The sequence below is a fragment of the Tenrec ecaudatus genome, chromosome 7 (genome assembly GCF_050624435.1).
Source record: "Tenrec ecaudatus isolate mTenEca1 chromosome 7, mTenEca1.hap1, whole genome shotgun sequence".
NCBI lineage: Eukaryota > Metazoa > Chordata > Mammalia > Afrosoricida > Tenrecidae > Tenrec > Tenrec ecaudatus.
Window position 1 is genome coordinate 33,669,642 of NC_134536.1, and position 13,510 is coordinate 33,683,151.

Sequence of the window (13,510 nt, forward strand, 5' to 3'; positions counted from 1 at the left end):
GAAAAATTTTATATATGAATGCAGTGGTAGTCCTCTGTGTGATTTTTGATGACAAATTACGTGTACTAGTATAAGTATATATCATTAAGCTAGGTTACAATTTTGCAGTGAATTAAAAAAATCAAGCTTTCACATTTCACAAATTAGAGCACATTTTATTGAGACTCTTGAGCGTGACTTTTAAGTCATAAAAATATAACAAGTAATTCAAGAATAGGCTATATCATCCCTGAAATTAATTCTAAAGTACAAGATGAATTTACTGAAATTCATTACAAGTTGAAATTCTTGTGTGAACTGTTCTTCTTCCCCAACGTTGAACTCACTCATTTCTGAGTCCACTGAACTCCACTCAATTGTATATTGTAAAACACTGTGTATACTTAAAAAGAAATTCGGCATGATCATTCACGGTGTTTTAAAGGTGTGCCTCAAAGAATAAGGTTTTGTGATGTGCAGACTGTAGGTCCCATGGACAGCGAGGACACAGCTGCTTTTCTGTGTCATCTTGAAGCAGAGGCGACATTTTACAGGTTTTCTGTGTCTTCTCTGACAAGGAAGTGCCTGCTATTTCACGGCAAGGTTAGAAAAATGTGGGTGTGAAGCATCTTAACTCCTACCTAGTCGTGAGGAGCTCCTTTTTGCATATTTTTAAACATAAAAACGACTGCTCCAGAAAAGACTAATGTGTCAGTTCCAAGACAAGCAGGCTCTTACGGCAAAGCAGTGGCCTTCGTAGGGGCAGCCTTTTGGGCTTTGATCAGCAACGCGTTCCTTCCAAGATTAAAAATCCTTGTCTTATATTTTAAAAAGTAGCCATAGAAATCAGTGGCAGGCCTTTTGACTGATAACCACGTGCTCTGGCTTGCAGAATAAGCAAATGTTTCCCAGGCGACTGTGTACTCCGTAACCCAGGAAATCACACTTGACTTTCTGATTTGCCTTTTCTATTACAGGTCAACAAAAATCTCTCCTTAACTTCGGCCGCATCCTCCTTACCCCAGCCCAAGTTAAAGCAGGCAAACTCGCTGTCCGCTCATGAGATGCTGCGCCCGCTTGGTTTCGCTCAGACTGGTGAGCTCTCTTTCTTAAAACCTTGATGATTTTTTTTTAATGCTCAGTTTTTAAAATTGAATTACCATTTATTTTTGGTTCAGAAATAAAACCTGTAACATTGAAATGGTCCATTTTCTCACTTGAATTGCATTTTAGCATGTCTTTTTTCCTCTTTATAATCACAAAAGTTGTTATTTCCAATTTGACGTTGGTAACTTTAGCAGGGATAACTGTCAACTATAATCTATTGAATGATGGTTAAATCCGATTTACCTCCCCAGCTGGATAAGAGGCATGTAGTTCATGAATAATCCCATCTGATTGTTCATGGCAAAGAAAACACTACAAAGTGCTTTCTTACAGAAATAGGATGCAGCCCTCAGTGAGATCTGCTCCTGCCAAGTTGACAAATTAAAGAAATATGCAAAGAAGCTACTTATAAAAGTCGGCCTGTGTTACCAAGTTGAAATGAACTATGCAATTGCAAATGTTTAGGCTAATGTTTTAAATTCATTTGAATAGGTTTTCAAGGGATATCAAAGAAAAAGCAGGTAGGTAATATGTTTGTTTGGGGGTGTTGAAAGATGACTTTTCTGTTCATTAGCTGTAGGTTTTTGATTTTTTTTCTATCAAGTTATTAAAAAAAACCAACGAGGCAGCTGATAATAACGAAACCATCCTCTCTGGCAAAGAGTCGTTGTGTTTTTAGGGACCTTTGAGTTGGTTCCGATTAATAACCACCCTGTACACAACAGGAAAAAAATCTGCCGGCCCTGCATCATCCCCACAATCGTTCCTGTGTTGGAGCCCAGCATGCAGCCCCTGAGCCGTCCTCCTTGTAGAGGACCTTCCTCTTTTCCACGGCACCTGTGCTGTGCTGTGCCACGCGTGATGTCCCACTCCAAGGACTGGTCTCTCTGCCAGTGTGACGAAAGTGCATGACACAAAGCCTCGCCATCCTTGCCTCCTAGGAAGCACAATGGTGCGCTTCTTCCAAGGCGACTTGTTGGTTCCGTAGGCAGTACCTGGCACGTTCAAAAAGATTATACAAAAGCAAGCCTCAAGCTTGAAAAGAAATGACATGATTTACGTAGAAACTCGGGTATGGTATCGCTTGTCTACTTTGAAAGCACTTGGTGCATACAAGTTATTTTTGTATTGCCATATAGATTACATATTACCGTATATGCTCGAGTATAAGCCAAGATTTTCAGCACATTTTTAATGCCATTTTTGTGGTAAAATTAGGTGGCTCCACGGATATTCAGGTCGACTTATACTCGAATATAAACGGTACATAAGGAAACAATACTTAACATGGATTCAAAACTCTTCTGTTCAGTCCTGTGTACATTATATATTGTTGAAGCGCAAGTGAAAATAGCTTATGTGAGATTCTTTATAAAACGTAAGGTGTTATATACTCATAATGTACTTAGACTCTTAATAATGTCTGAAAAATGCAGTGCCTCATGTTTAAATTTTCTACTGTTGTGTACATCTGCCACAAGTCCAGCAGCCTTGTCGGGCTCTGCTATTTATGTTAGACCAAACCATGAACTGTCTGTCCCCTCTTTAGAACGTCTAGATTAGGGCGGGGGAAACTTTTTCTACTAAGGACCATTTTGGTCTTCATAACTTCATTCGTGAGCTACACAAAATTATCAACTTAAAAATTAGTCTGCTATATGTGGTCAAATATTGAACTATCTCTACTCGATGGCAGTAAGCTTGGTGTGGAATGTGGTAACAGGAGCTGCTTCTGTTTGGTGAGGCATGTGATGTTAGCGGAGATTGGCGATTTCGCAGGCCTTACATGGCACACGGGCCTGACATTCCCCGAGCCTGCTCTAGATAGATACCTAGTTAGCCTTCAGACCTTATCCCTGTAATGATAGGAGAAAGGGGACCCCTTCTGCCTTTCCATCTATACCACCTCTTCCTGCTGAAATCTAAAATTCCTAAGATCAAACATTTCTTTTACATATGTGTGTTAAAGACTTAAAATATCCGGTTAATGCATTGATTAAAATTCTGTCAAATAAAGTCTCCAGTCTGCTATCCCATGAAGTGTAGCTCATGGAAAATTCCTTCATTTTCTGTAAAGGGAAAGAGCAGAGGGACTAAATAGGAAGCCCTTTGAAATGGGAAGAAGGCTTATCACTGTGTCTCCTCTCCTCTCCTCGTAAGGACCACAGATAAAGACTAAAGCTAAATCAGGGTATCATAAAGATGAGCCTGGCAGAATTCACAGTGCTGACTGGGATTGGCCTCGTTTCCTGTGAGCTGTTGGTGGCCAGAGAGGCCACCCGCCACAAGGTCTGGGATTTGAACTCCCTCATCTCTCTGCAAGAGAAGGATGTCACAGCCCGCTTCTATAACGAGTACAGCCTGTGACAGCCTGTGGGGCGGTTCTGTCCTCTGACTGTTGGGTCACTGTGAGTCGGACTCAACTCTGCATCGACAGGTTTTGGCCATTGCGTCAACAGGAAGGCACAGGTACCTAGTAGCACCGCTTCGCTCATTTCCTTTAGATGGTTGCTATGCAGGCCCCCATTTTAAAGTATCCCCTTGTGGGAAACGTGAAGTGAGATGTCACTGGATTGGGCAGTCCACTGCAGAGTGGCCACATTACTGTATCATTCGGAAGGCAAGCTCTGGGGAGCAGTTGCACTCAGAGCCAGGTGGCCTGCTGTCTGAACCAGCCTCCTCCCTGCGTGGCTGCTGCCTCGAGCCTCACCTGGTTCACACCCCTGCTGCAGGTAGATGCAGGCACTGGCATCTGAGGAGCTCCCATCTTAGAGATTCTATGAATCTCTTCACAAGACAAGTAAAGCGGCTCGAGCAGGGAACTTACCTGAGGCAGAAATGCGGGACTCTGAAGATGGATAGTGCATTTTCAGTCTTGGGAAAAAATGAAATCTTACTGAAAACCTGTCTGAAGGATGCAGGTCCTCTCTGTAGATGTTTGCTTTGTGTACTGTGACTAAAAGGTCTTTACACAGAGCTAGTCTGCACTGACTCATGCCCTCTCATGACAGAAGCTGAAGAGCAGGGAATGAGATGTAGATCAAGGTATACACAGAGACATAGAAATGCATTCTTGGTAACTGCCTCAGTTAAGGACCTGTGCTAGGGATATGGACTAAATATTGTAATCTGTGAAATAACCTGAATCCCTGTGTTAATAAGAGTTTACTGCATGGATAATTTGATTCCTGAAAGCAATCAATTGCTTCTGTCTTCTTCAAGTTTTGTTATGTTGTCTATGGCCACCATCAGTGCCGTGGAGCTGACCCCACTCACGGCACCCCCGAGGACAAAGCGTAGCTGCCAAGGGGTTTTCAACATTGTAAATCTTCATGGAAGCAGATAGCCTCATGACCACTTGGAAGCACTAACTTTGCCGATAGCAACCTAACACTTAACCCACTAATATGAAATATGAGATTTTATATTCAAGCATTACATCCAACTTATCTGCAAGATTCTGTTTCCCTTGACAATATGGGATGTAAACAAAATCATAAAAGTTGTTTACATAACTTGAGTATTGGTTGATTTGTCATATTAACTCTTGGGCTCCTGCATGTTGAGAAGTATTTGAAAAACTGTGTGCTTTTTTCCCTTTGTTTATGCTGCAGGAATTTGGTAAATTTATCCTTAACCAGTTATTAAAATTAGGAGTTATCTTTCTAGTTCACTTATTTTTATAGTTTCTAAGATTTCAAAATTTTTTAAGGATTTCATATTTTAAAGTGAAAAGCAAAACTGTAGGTAACACAACTGAGGTGTAAAATGAACCCTGGTAGAAATGCTATGATGTTGTGTTACACATAGTATCGGCCATATGGAAGGGAGAGAATGTCTAAGCTAGAAACAGGGTTCTCGTATTTCAAGAGAAAAATTATTCTTGCAAAATTAGGACTCTCAGTAAGTATGGCTGAGAGGTGTCCCAAAGAGGGATACCACTCTGCTAAGCCTCAAGCCCAAGTCATTCAGCTTAAGCTCAGTGGTCAACAAGCACAGCTCCCTGAATGAAGTACCCAGAGGCACCCCACTCTGCAAGCCAGCCTTCTGTACAAAAGCACTTCGCTTCCCTTGCTCTGTTGGTTGGGGTTCAGTTCATTACTCTGTTCATCTCTGGCTTTTGGCTCTGCTGGTGCTCCTCTGACGGAGTCGTTGTCGTTCTGCATCCAGGACATCACTTCACAGGGGTCCCAGGTCCAGAGGACTTGCTCCACTCATGCCTCTGGCTGGTAATGAGTGTCCTCCTCCTGTTTCTCAGAGAACTCATTGTGTACACAGTCAGATGGCACTCTAGGGAATCCTGTTCCTAATTACAGGTGAATACGGTCAGAAACACACACACCCCACCACCACCCCCTTTGTAACCAGACCTATGCAGAGAAAGGATGTTGGGTGGGAGTTAGGGGCTGTGGCTATAATTTGCTGCCTGTCCCTGCAGTGATGATTAGACAATGAACCTGTCAGAAAAAAAGGCAAAAGGGAGGATGCTTAGAACCGTGTCAGAGAGATAGTAGGATAACCCCTCATCGTTGGGAGCTTTAGTTTGCCACACACATACCCGCCTTAATGTATCTTTGACATGCAGTGAGACAAGGCTTTAGGATAATGTGTGAGGTGTAAAGACAGTCCTTAGTTTCACAGAAGATGAGAAGGAACAAACGCAGCAGGACTCTATTTACTAGTCTGAGTTTCTGATACTTGTTGTACAATCGGTGGGAGCATCAGGAAGATTGGAGGTGCTTATATAATCCCATTGTGCAACCTCTAAAAATAAGTTTTAGCAAATATAGTGGATAGTGATGTACTTAAAAATAAAACCAAAAAAATGTGTCTTCGTGTGCTGAAAATACATTTAGGATTAATGCTCTTATTGAAATATTGAATTTCTTCTAATATCCTTCAAGGGATAACATGAATACAAACTCTTCTCATTTAAATCTGATTTGACTATGAATTTACCAGTTATATCCTAGCCATTTATTTTATTAGAAGCTATTGCATATGGCTGTTAATATGGCATATGTAGTTTCAATCTTAACAATTGTTTTCAGTCTCTTTCCCCTCCTGTTAAAAATAGGAAAATTGCCTTAAGCTTTTCTTCTGTTCCAATGATATTTCTTTGTGTGTGTGTATTAGTTTTGTGTAAGAACCCACTAAATTTAGTTGTCAAGTTTCTATAGAATTTTCCCCATTAGATTCCTTTTTTAATGGAATAATTATATAAGAATGAATAAAAAACAATAAACTATAGGAAATCAAACTGAGATCTTATTGATTATAATGGAATTTGAAAACTAAATAATTTATCTCTACCATACGATAATTCATGCTAGATCATTGAACTCATTTTACAGATAGTTCCTTTCTTAAGACACTTCCAATGCAAATATTTACCATCTCTAAACTTAACGCCCCCCTTTTTAAAAATTTAATTTATTATTTTTTAATTAGGGACTCATACAACTCTTATCACAGTCCATACATACGTCAATTGTGTAAAGCACATTTGTACACTAATTGCCCTCATCATTCTCAAAATATTTGCTCTCCACTTAAGCCCCTGGCATCAGCTCCTCATTTTCCCCTCCCTCCCCACTCCCCTCTCCCTCATGAATCCTTGATAATTCATAAATTATTATTTTGTCATATCTTGCCCTGTCCGATGTCTCTCTTCATCCACTTTTCTGTTGTCCATCCCCCAGGGAAGAGATCATATGCAGATCCTTGTAATCGGTTCCCACTTTCCAACCCACCCTCCCTTTACTCTCCAGTATCGCCACTCACAGCACTGGTTCTGAAGGCATCATCTGTCCTGGATTCCCTGTGTTTCCAGTTCCTATCTGTACCAGTGTACATCCTCAACTAGCCAGACTTGCAAGGTAGAATTTGGATCATAAATGGGGGAGGGGGGAAGCATTTAGGAACTAGAGGAAAGTTGTATGTTTCATCTTTGCTACATTGCACCCTGACTGGCTTATTTCTTCCCTGAGACCCTTCTTTAAGGGGATATACAGTGACCTACAGATGGGCTTTGGGTCTCCACTCCGCACTCCCCACCCTCATTCACTATGATATGATTTTTTGTTCTGATGATGCCTGATAACTGATCCCTTCAGCACCTCGTGATCACACAGGCTGGTGTGCTTCTTCCATATAGGCTTTGTTGCTTCTGAGCTAGATAGCCGCTTGTTTACCTTCAAGCCGTTAAGACCCCAGATGCTATATCGTTTGATAGCCGGGCACCATCAGCTTTCTTCACCACATTTTCTTATTCACCCGCTTTGTCTTCAGTGGTTGTGTCTGGAAGGTGAGCATCATAGATTGCAAATTTAATAGAAGGAAGTATTCTTGAATTGAGGGAGTACTTGAGTGGAGGCCCACTGCCCTTCTGCTACCTTAATACTAAACCTGTAAATGTATGCACATAGATCTATTTCCCCATCCTCATATAAATATATTTACATAGGTACATGTCTTTATCTAGACCCCTATAGCAGCTCCGGGAGAGGGACATATCTGATGGTAGCACACAGGAGCAAATGAAGGGAGAGGGGGAGAGAGTGGAGCACATCCCGGACCAGCCAGTCCACAGAGAGGACCACATGGCCAGCCCCACTAGGAGACATGACGCCCCCACTGACCCATAGCCCTACAGGAGACAACGCCAGAGACACAGTGTCGGAATTGCACCCAATCCGATCCTGCCAACCCGAGGCAAAACACTAAGAGGGTGCTACAGAACAGCAAGGGAATGGAGCAGCGAGGTCCCCAGTGAATGCTGAAGGTAGACTTTGGGGCCAGGGCCTGGTGCCCCAACAGACTGGACTGGAAAACACTCCTAAAGGCCAACAAATAATCCTTGAACTAACTACAAGCTTTTCTTTCTTGTTGTGTTTTGGGTTTTTTTCCCATTGGTTTGTTGTTGTTGTTTTGCTGTCTATTGTTGCTTGGGTTTGCTCTGTCTTGTTTTTGTGCATGCTTTTATCTCCACAGGTCTGTCTAAATAAGATAGGCTGGATGAAAAAGCTGGAGGAGAAAACAATGGGATCGACAGTTCCGGGGGACATGGGAGAGGGGGAGGTGGGGGAAGTGGTTTTAACAAACCCTGGGACAAGGGAACAACAAGTGACCCAAGAACATGGGTAATGTAACCAAGAGGAATTGCTGAAACCCAAATGAAGGCTGAGCATGACAGTGGGACAGAAGGAAATAGAGGAAAGAGCTGGGAGGCCAAAAATAAACCCACCTTTTTATTTTAAGATTGTGTTAGTCGGTAGACTAGAGAAACAAATTCATAGAGACACATATGTGTATAAGAAAGGGGTTTATGTACAAGAGCATTTGAATACTGAGAAAACATCCCAGCCCAGTCCAGATCAAGTCCATAGATCTGGTATTAGCCCATATGTCTGACACCAATATATAAATTCCTCTTCAGACTCACGCAACACATGCAATGACGCTGAATGCAGGAAGATCATAGGCCAGTGGGTGAAAAGTCTTTTGTGGATCCAGTGACGGTGGGAAAATCTCAGTGCTAGCGTAGGTCTCTCTACATGGCTGCTCCAACTCCATTGCTCTGGCTGTATCAGCTGTAGCTGCATCAGGCATGTCACCAGTAATGTCTCAAGGGAGTGAGCGTGTGTCAGGCCTCCAGCAAGCTGTTTATCTCCTTAGGACCTCCAAGTGAGGTCATCAAGGTGCAATCTGATTGACAAGCTAAACTCCACCACTTCACTCTGAATCCTCTCAAAGGACAACATTATGTAACTATTGCGAAGGTCAATAGAAGTTACCATAAATAGTCGAGTATAAGCCAACCCGGATATCAGCTGAGGTACCTAGTTTTACCACAAAAACTGCATTAAAATGTGCTGAAAAACTTGGCTTATACACGGGTACATATGGTATTTTCACACCCCAAAATTTTAAATATACATAATTTTAAATTCTTTAAATTAGGTAAAGCTAAACAGACATAGTATAGGTGACTCTGAAATGAGATATCTACTCAGAAAACAATTAACCTCAGCACACTAGCTAACAACTTTCTGTCACACATATGATGAATTAATCGTTGCCATGGGTTAGCTAGAGTTTCCTAAACTAAGCTTCTTTATTTTTACACCACTGCCTTCTGTCTATGGGTACCTGTGTAGTCTAAGTGGTTTGCACTCCTCTGTTGACGAAAACGTTGGCAGTGTAAGTCCACTCAGTGGTCCTATGCAAGAAAAGCCTGGCAATATGCTTCCATAAAGATAACCCAGTGCTCCAAGACATGAATACAACTACTGAATGAAGCAAGGAACCAATAGAGAGGTCTGAGGGGCCGACCCCAATCCCAACTATGTGGACCTCCCCCTTCCCTGCAGAAGAATTCACTTCAGAGGACAGCACTGAAGCTACAGCTCAGGGAGAGGGACATGTCTCATCAGAGCAAAGAGAAGCAAATGGAAAGGAAAGGAGAGCGAATGGAACATATCCTGGCCCACCAAGTCCCAAGGACAATGTTCTTGCTCAGAGTAGCTGATGCACAGAGAGGACCCAAGAGGGCCGGCCCCACCACAAGACACAACGCCCCTCACTGACCCATAGTGCTACGGGAGGCAACACTGGAGACACAGTGCCGGAATTGCTCCCAGTCTGATCCTACCAACCACACCAAGGTGAAACACTAAGGGCGTGCAACAGAACAGCAAGGGGAACAGTGTAACGAAGTCCCCAGGGAATACCAAAAATAGACTTTGGGGCCACATTTGTGGCACCCCATCAGACTTGACCTGAAGCATTCCTAAAGTCAACAGACAGACTTTGAACTATTTGCAGGCTTTTCTTTTTTCTGTCGTTCATTTTTTTGTTGTTTTGTCTTTTGTTGCTTTGTTTAGCTATGTCTTGTTTTTTGTGCATATTATTATTTCTGCAGGTTTATCTAGATAAGATAAACAGGATAAACAATCTGGAGGAGAAAACAATGGATCAATGGTTCGAGGGAGATGCAGGGGAAAGGAAGTGGGTGTTAACAAACCCAAGGACAGGGAAACAACAAGTCATCCAAAATCGATGGCAAAGTGGATGTAGGAGGCCTGGTATATCTTGATCAAGGGCAGTGTAACTGAGGGGAATTACTGAAACCCAAATGAAGGCTGAACATGATAGTGGGACAAGAGGAATGTTAAAGAAAATAGAGGAAAGAACTAGGAGGCAAAGGGCATTTATAGACGCCTAAATACAGGCATGTACATGTGTAAATAAATTTCTATCTGAGGATGGGGAAATAGATCTGTGTGCATATATTTATAGGTCTAGTATTAAGGTAGCAGATGGACATTGGGCCTCCACTCAAGTACTCCCTCAACGCAAGAGCACTTGTTCTAATAACCTGGCATTCTCTGATGCTCACCTTCCCGACATGATCAATCACTGAAGACAAAATAGGTGCATAAGCAAATGTGGTGAAGAAAGCCGATGGTGCCTGGCTAGCAAAAGATGTAGTCTCTGGGGTCTTAAAGGCTTGAAGATAAGTAAGAGGCCGTCTAATTCAGAAGCAACAAACACACATGGAAGAAGCACACCAGTCTGTGTGATCATGAGGTGTCCATAGGATCAGGTATCAGGCATCAAAGAACAAAAAAAATATATCATTGTGAATGAGGGGAGAGTGCAGAGTGGAGACCCAAAGTCCAACTGTAGGCAACTGGACATCCCCTTAGAGAAGAGTCGTGGGGAGGAGATGAGCCAGTCAGGGTGCAGTATAGCACTGATGAAACATACAACTTTCTTCTAGTTTTTTAATATTTCCTACCCCTCCCACTATCATGATTCCAATTCTACCTTACAAATCCAGCTAGACCAGAGGAAGTACACTGGTATAGATAAGAGCTGGAAACACAGGGAATCCGGGACAGATAAACCCCTCAGGACCAGTAATGAGAGTAGTGATACCAGGAGGGCAAGGGGAAGGTGGAGGGGGAAGGGTGAACCGATCACAATGACCTACCTATAACCCCCTCCCTCAGGGACAGACAACATAAAAGTGGGTGAAGGGAGACATCAGTCAGTATAAGACATGAAAAAATAATTTATAAATTTATCAAGGATTCATGAGGGCTCAAGTAGATAGCAAATGTTTTGAAAATGATGATGGCAACAAATGTACAAATGTGCTTTACACAGTGGATGGATGCATGGATTGTGATAAGAGTTGTATGAGCCCCGAATAAATAATTAAAATAAAAAAAGATGACAGCCCAGATAACCCCGTCTCCTCCCTTCTGCTACATTACTTATGTGTCTTCATAAGTCAGAGTTGACGATGATGGGTGTGGTTTGGACTGCCCCTTATATTTCCAGTGGAAGCATTGATGCTGCCGGCCATCAATTCGTATAGCTCATAGTGACCTGGAAGTGTTTCGTTTTGTTGTGCATAGGGTCACTGTGAATCAGGAGCAGGATGCTACACATCTTTCTCCCTCAGAGCAGCTGCTGGATCCAAACACAGAGCTTTTGGTTAACAGCTAACCACTTAACCACGGCAATAGGAAGATGAAACAGTTGTCATGTGGTTGTTTCCACGAGAGGAATGGTTCGGGAAGCCTTGCATTTCTCTGAATTGTAACAGTCCCCAAATGTCTAAATAAGAGCTTACACTTTACAGTTTTTTTGCCCTCCCCCCCCCCTTTTTTAAAAGAGAACAATTGCGTTGAAGGAGAGAAGGCATGGAAATATTTTTTATTCATTCATAGAGAAAAGGTAAGTTGATATTTGAGTAGATTCCAGGTTTTGGGAGAGTTGTTTGTTTCCAAAGTAGGATCACTCTCTCAGAGTTGTGAGAAATCTTGAGCATACTCCCGAAATGTTGCCGAGCCGGGAGATGCATATCCGTGTGCTCCCGACCTCCTCTCCTGCGCTGCCTCTCTCTCAGCTCTGCGGGGGATGCCCCGGATCCCCATGGACTCTCTTCCCAGCCTGCCCCTCACTCACTGTAACCACAATCTCTGAGCTCAGAAACCATGTTTTCCGTCTCGAGGATGTCCCTCTTGTTGCGTTGGTTCCGTCGTTCTGCAGCACTGATGTTTGGTGGATGTTTCCCCAGCGTTCAGTTCTTCTGCTGATGTAAAATCTGCTAATAAAAAGCGCTTGTAATATGCTTCTGTTGTAGTTGTCACGAGCTTACACAGCAACAAACTAGCGGGTTCACATTTGCACCTGTCAGTTCAGTTCACCGTGGTCGTGTGCTTTGGTTGTGCAGCCAGGTCCGCCCACCTTTGCTGACTCGCTCTTCTCGGACTGTTGTGGGCTCACTGCGCCCTGCACTGCTCAGTGCCACTTTCCATTAGTTCCCACTGAGCTATTGATATCCATTTTGTTTGCTGCTTCTGGCTACAGTCCCCTCTGTAAGAGCACTCTCCCCCTTCCTCTCCGGGGTCTCCATTTCCGTTTGTCCCTCGTTCCTGCTCTGTCTGCCCTCTCAATTGCCCCTGGGCAAATGCCACCCTCCTGGTATGTCATGGTTAAGTGTTCTGGGGAACATATGCCTTAAGGGTGTCGGGCTCACCCTGTAGGATCATCTGTCGCTTGGCTGATAGGTGATCCCAGGGCGCGGGGTCAATTCCAGGATTGAAGGGTGTCTAAGGAAGGCTGCAGAATTGATGCACTTGAATTATGGTCTTGACAGAGAATATTTTAAATACCATGGACTACCAGCAGAGAAAACCAATCTGTCCTGGAAGAATTACATCCAGAATGTTCCTTAGAAGGGCGGGGGTGTGGGGGGATGGCGAAACTTTGTCTCAAGAACTTTGGACACATTGTCAGGAGACCAGTCCCTGGAAAAAGGACATCAGGCTTGGTAAAAATAGAGTCAGCAAAAAAGAAGACCCTAGGAGAGATGGATTGCCACAGCGACTAGAGCAGTGGGCGCAAGCACAGAATTGTGAGGGTGGCCCTGGGCCGGGCACTGGTCCTTTCTGCGGTGCAGAAGGCCACTCTGTTAGTCTGGGTAGACTGGAGGAACAAACCAGGGAGACTCGCATGAATAGCAAAGAGTTTTATGTAAAAGAGTAATTATATATTGAGAAAACATCTCAGCCCAGTCCAGATCAAGTCGACCAGTCCTATATTATCCCATATGGCCCAATACCACTCTGAAAATTCTTCTTCATACCCACACAAAACATGCAATGACACCAAATCCAGGAAGATCACAGGCCAGTGGATGGAAAGTTTTGTGGATCCAGTGGCAGCAGAAGCATCTCAGCGCTGGCAGGGGTCTCCATGTGGCTCCTCCAGCTCCAGGGCCCCAGCGTAGCTCCATGTGTCTTGTCAGCAGGAAGACAAAACAGTGTGTGTACTGCCTCCAGCGAGCTATTTATCATCTTAGCGCCTCCAAATGAGGTCATCGAGCTGTGGCCTGACTGGCAGACTA

General features: G+C 43.3%; 1 protein-coding gene across 3 annotated transcripts in view; it reads left to right on the plus strand.

The window, feature by feature from the left end:
• The window catches only part of AHI1 (Abelson helper integration site 1), a 187,122-nt gene that overhangs the window by 89,078 nt on the left and 84,534 nt on the right, over positions 1 to 13,510 (plus strand). For all 3 annotated transcript variants that reach the window (XM_075554499.1, XM_075554501.1, XM_075554502.1), the window contains exon 20: positions 957 to 1,074. In XM_075554499.1, coding sequence (XP_075410614.1) covers positions 957 to 1,074 — 118 coding nt within the window. The remainder of the gene's footprint in view (positions 1 to 956; positions 1,075 to 13,510) is intronic.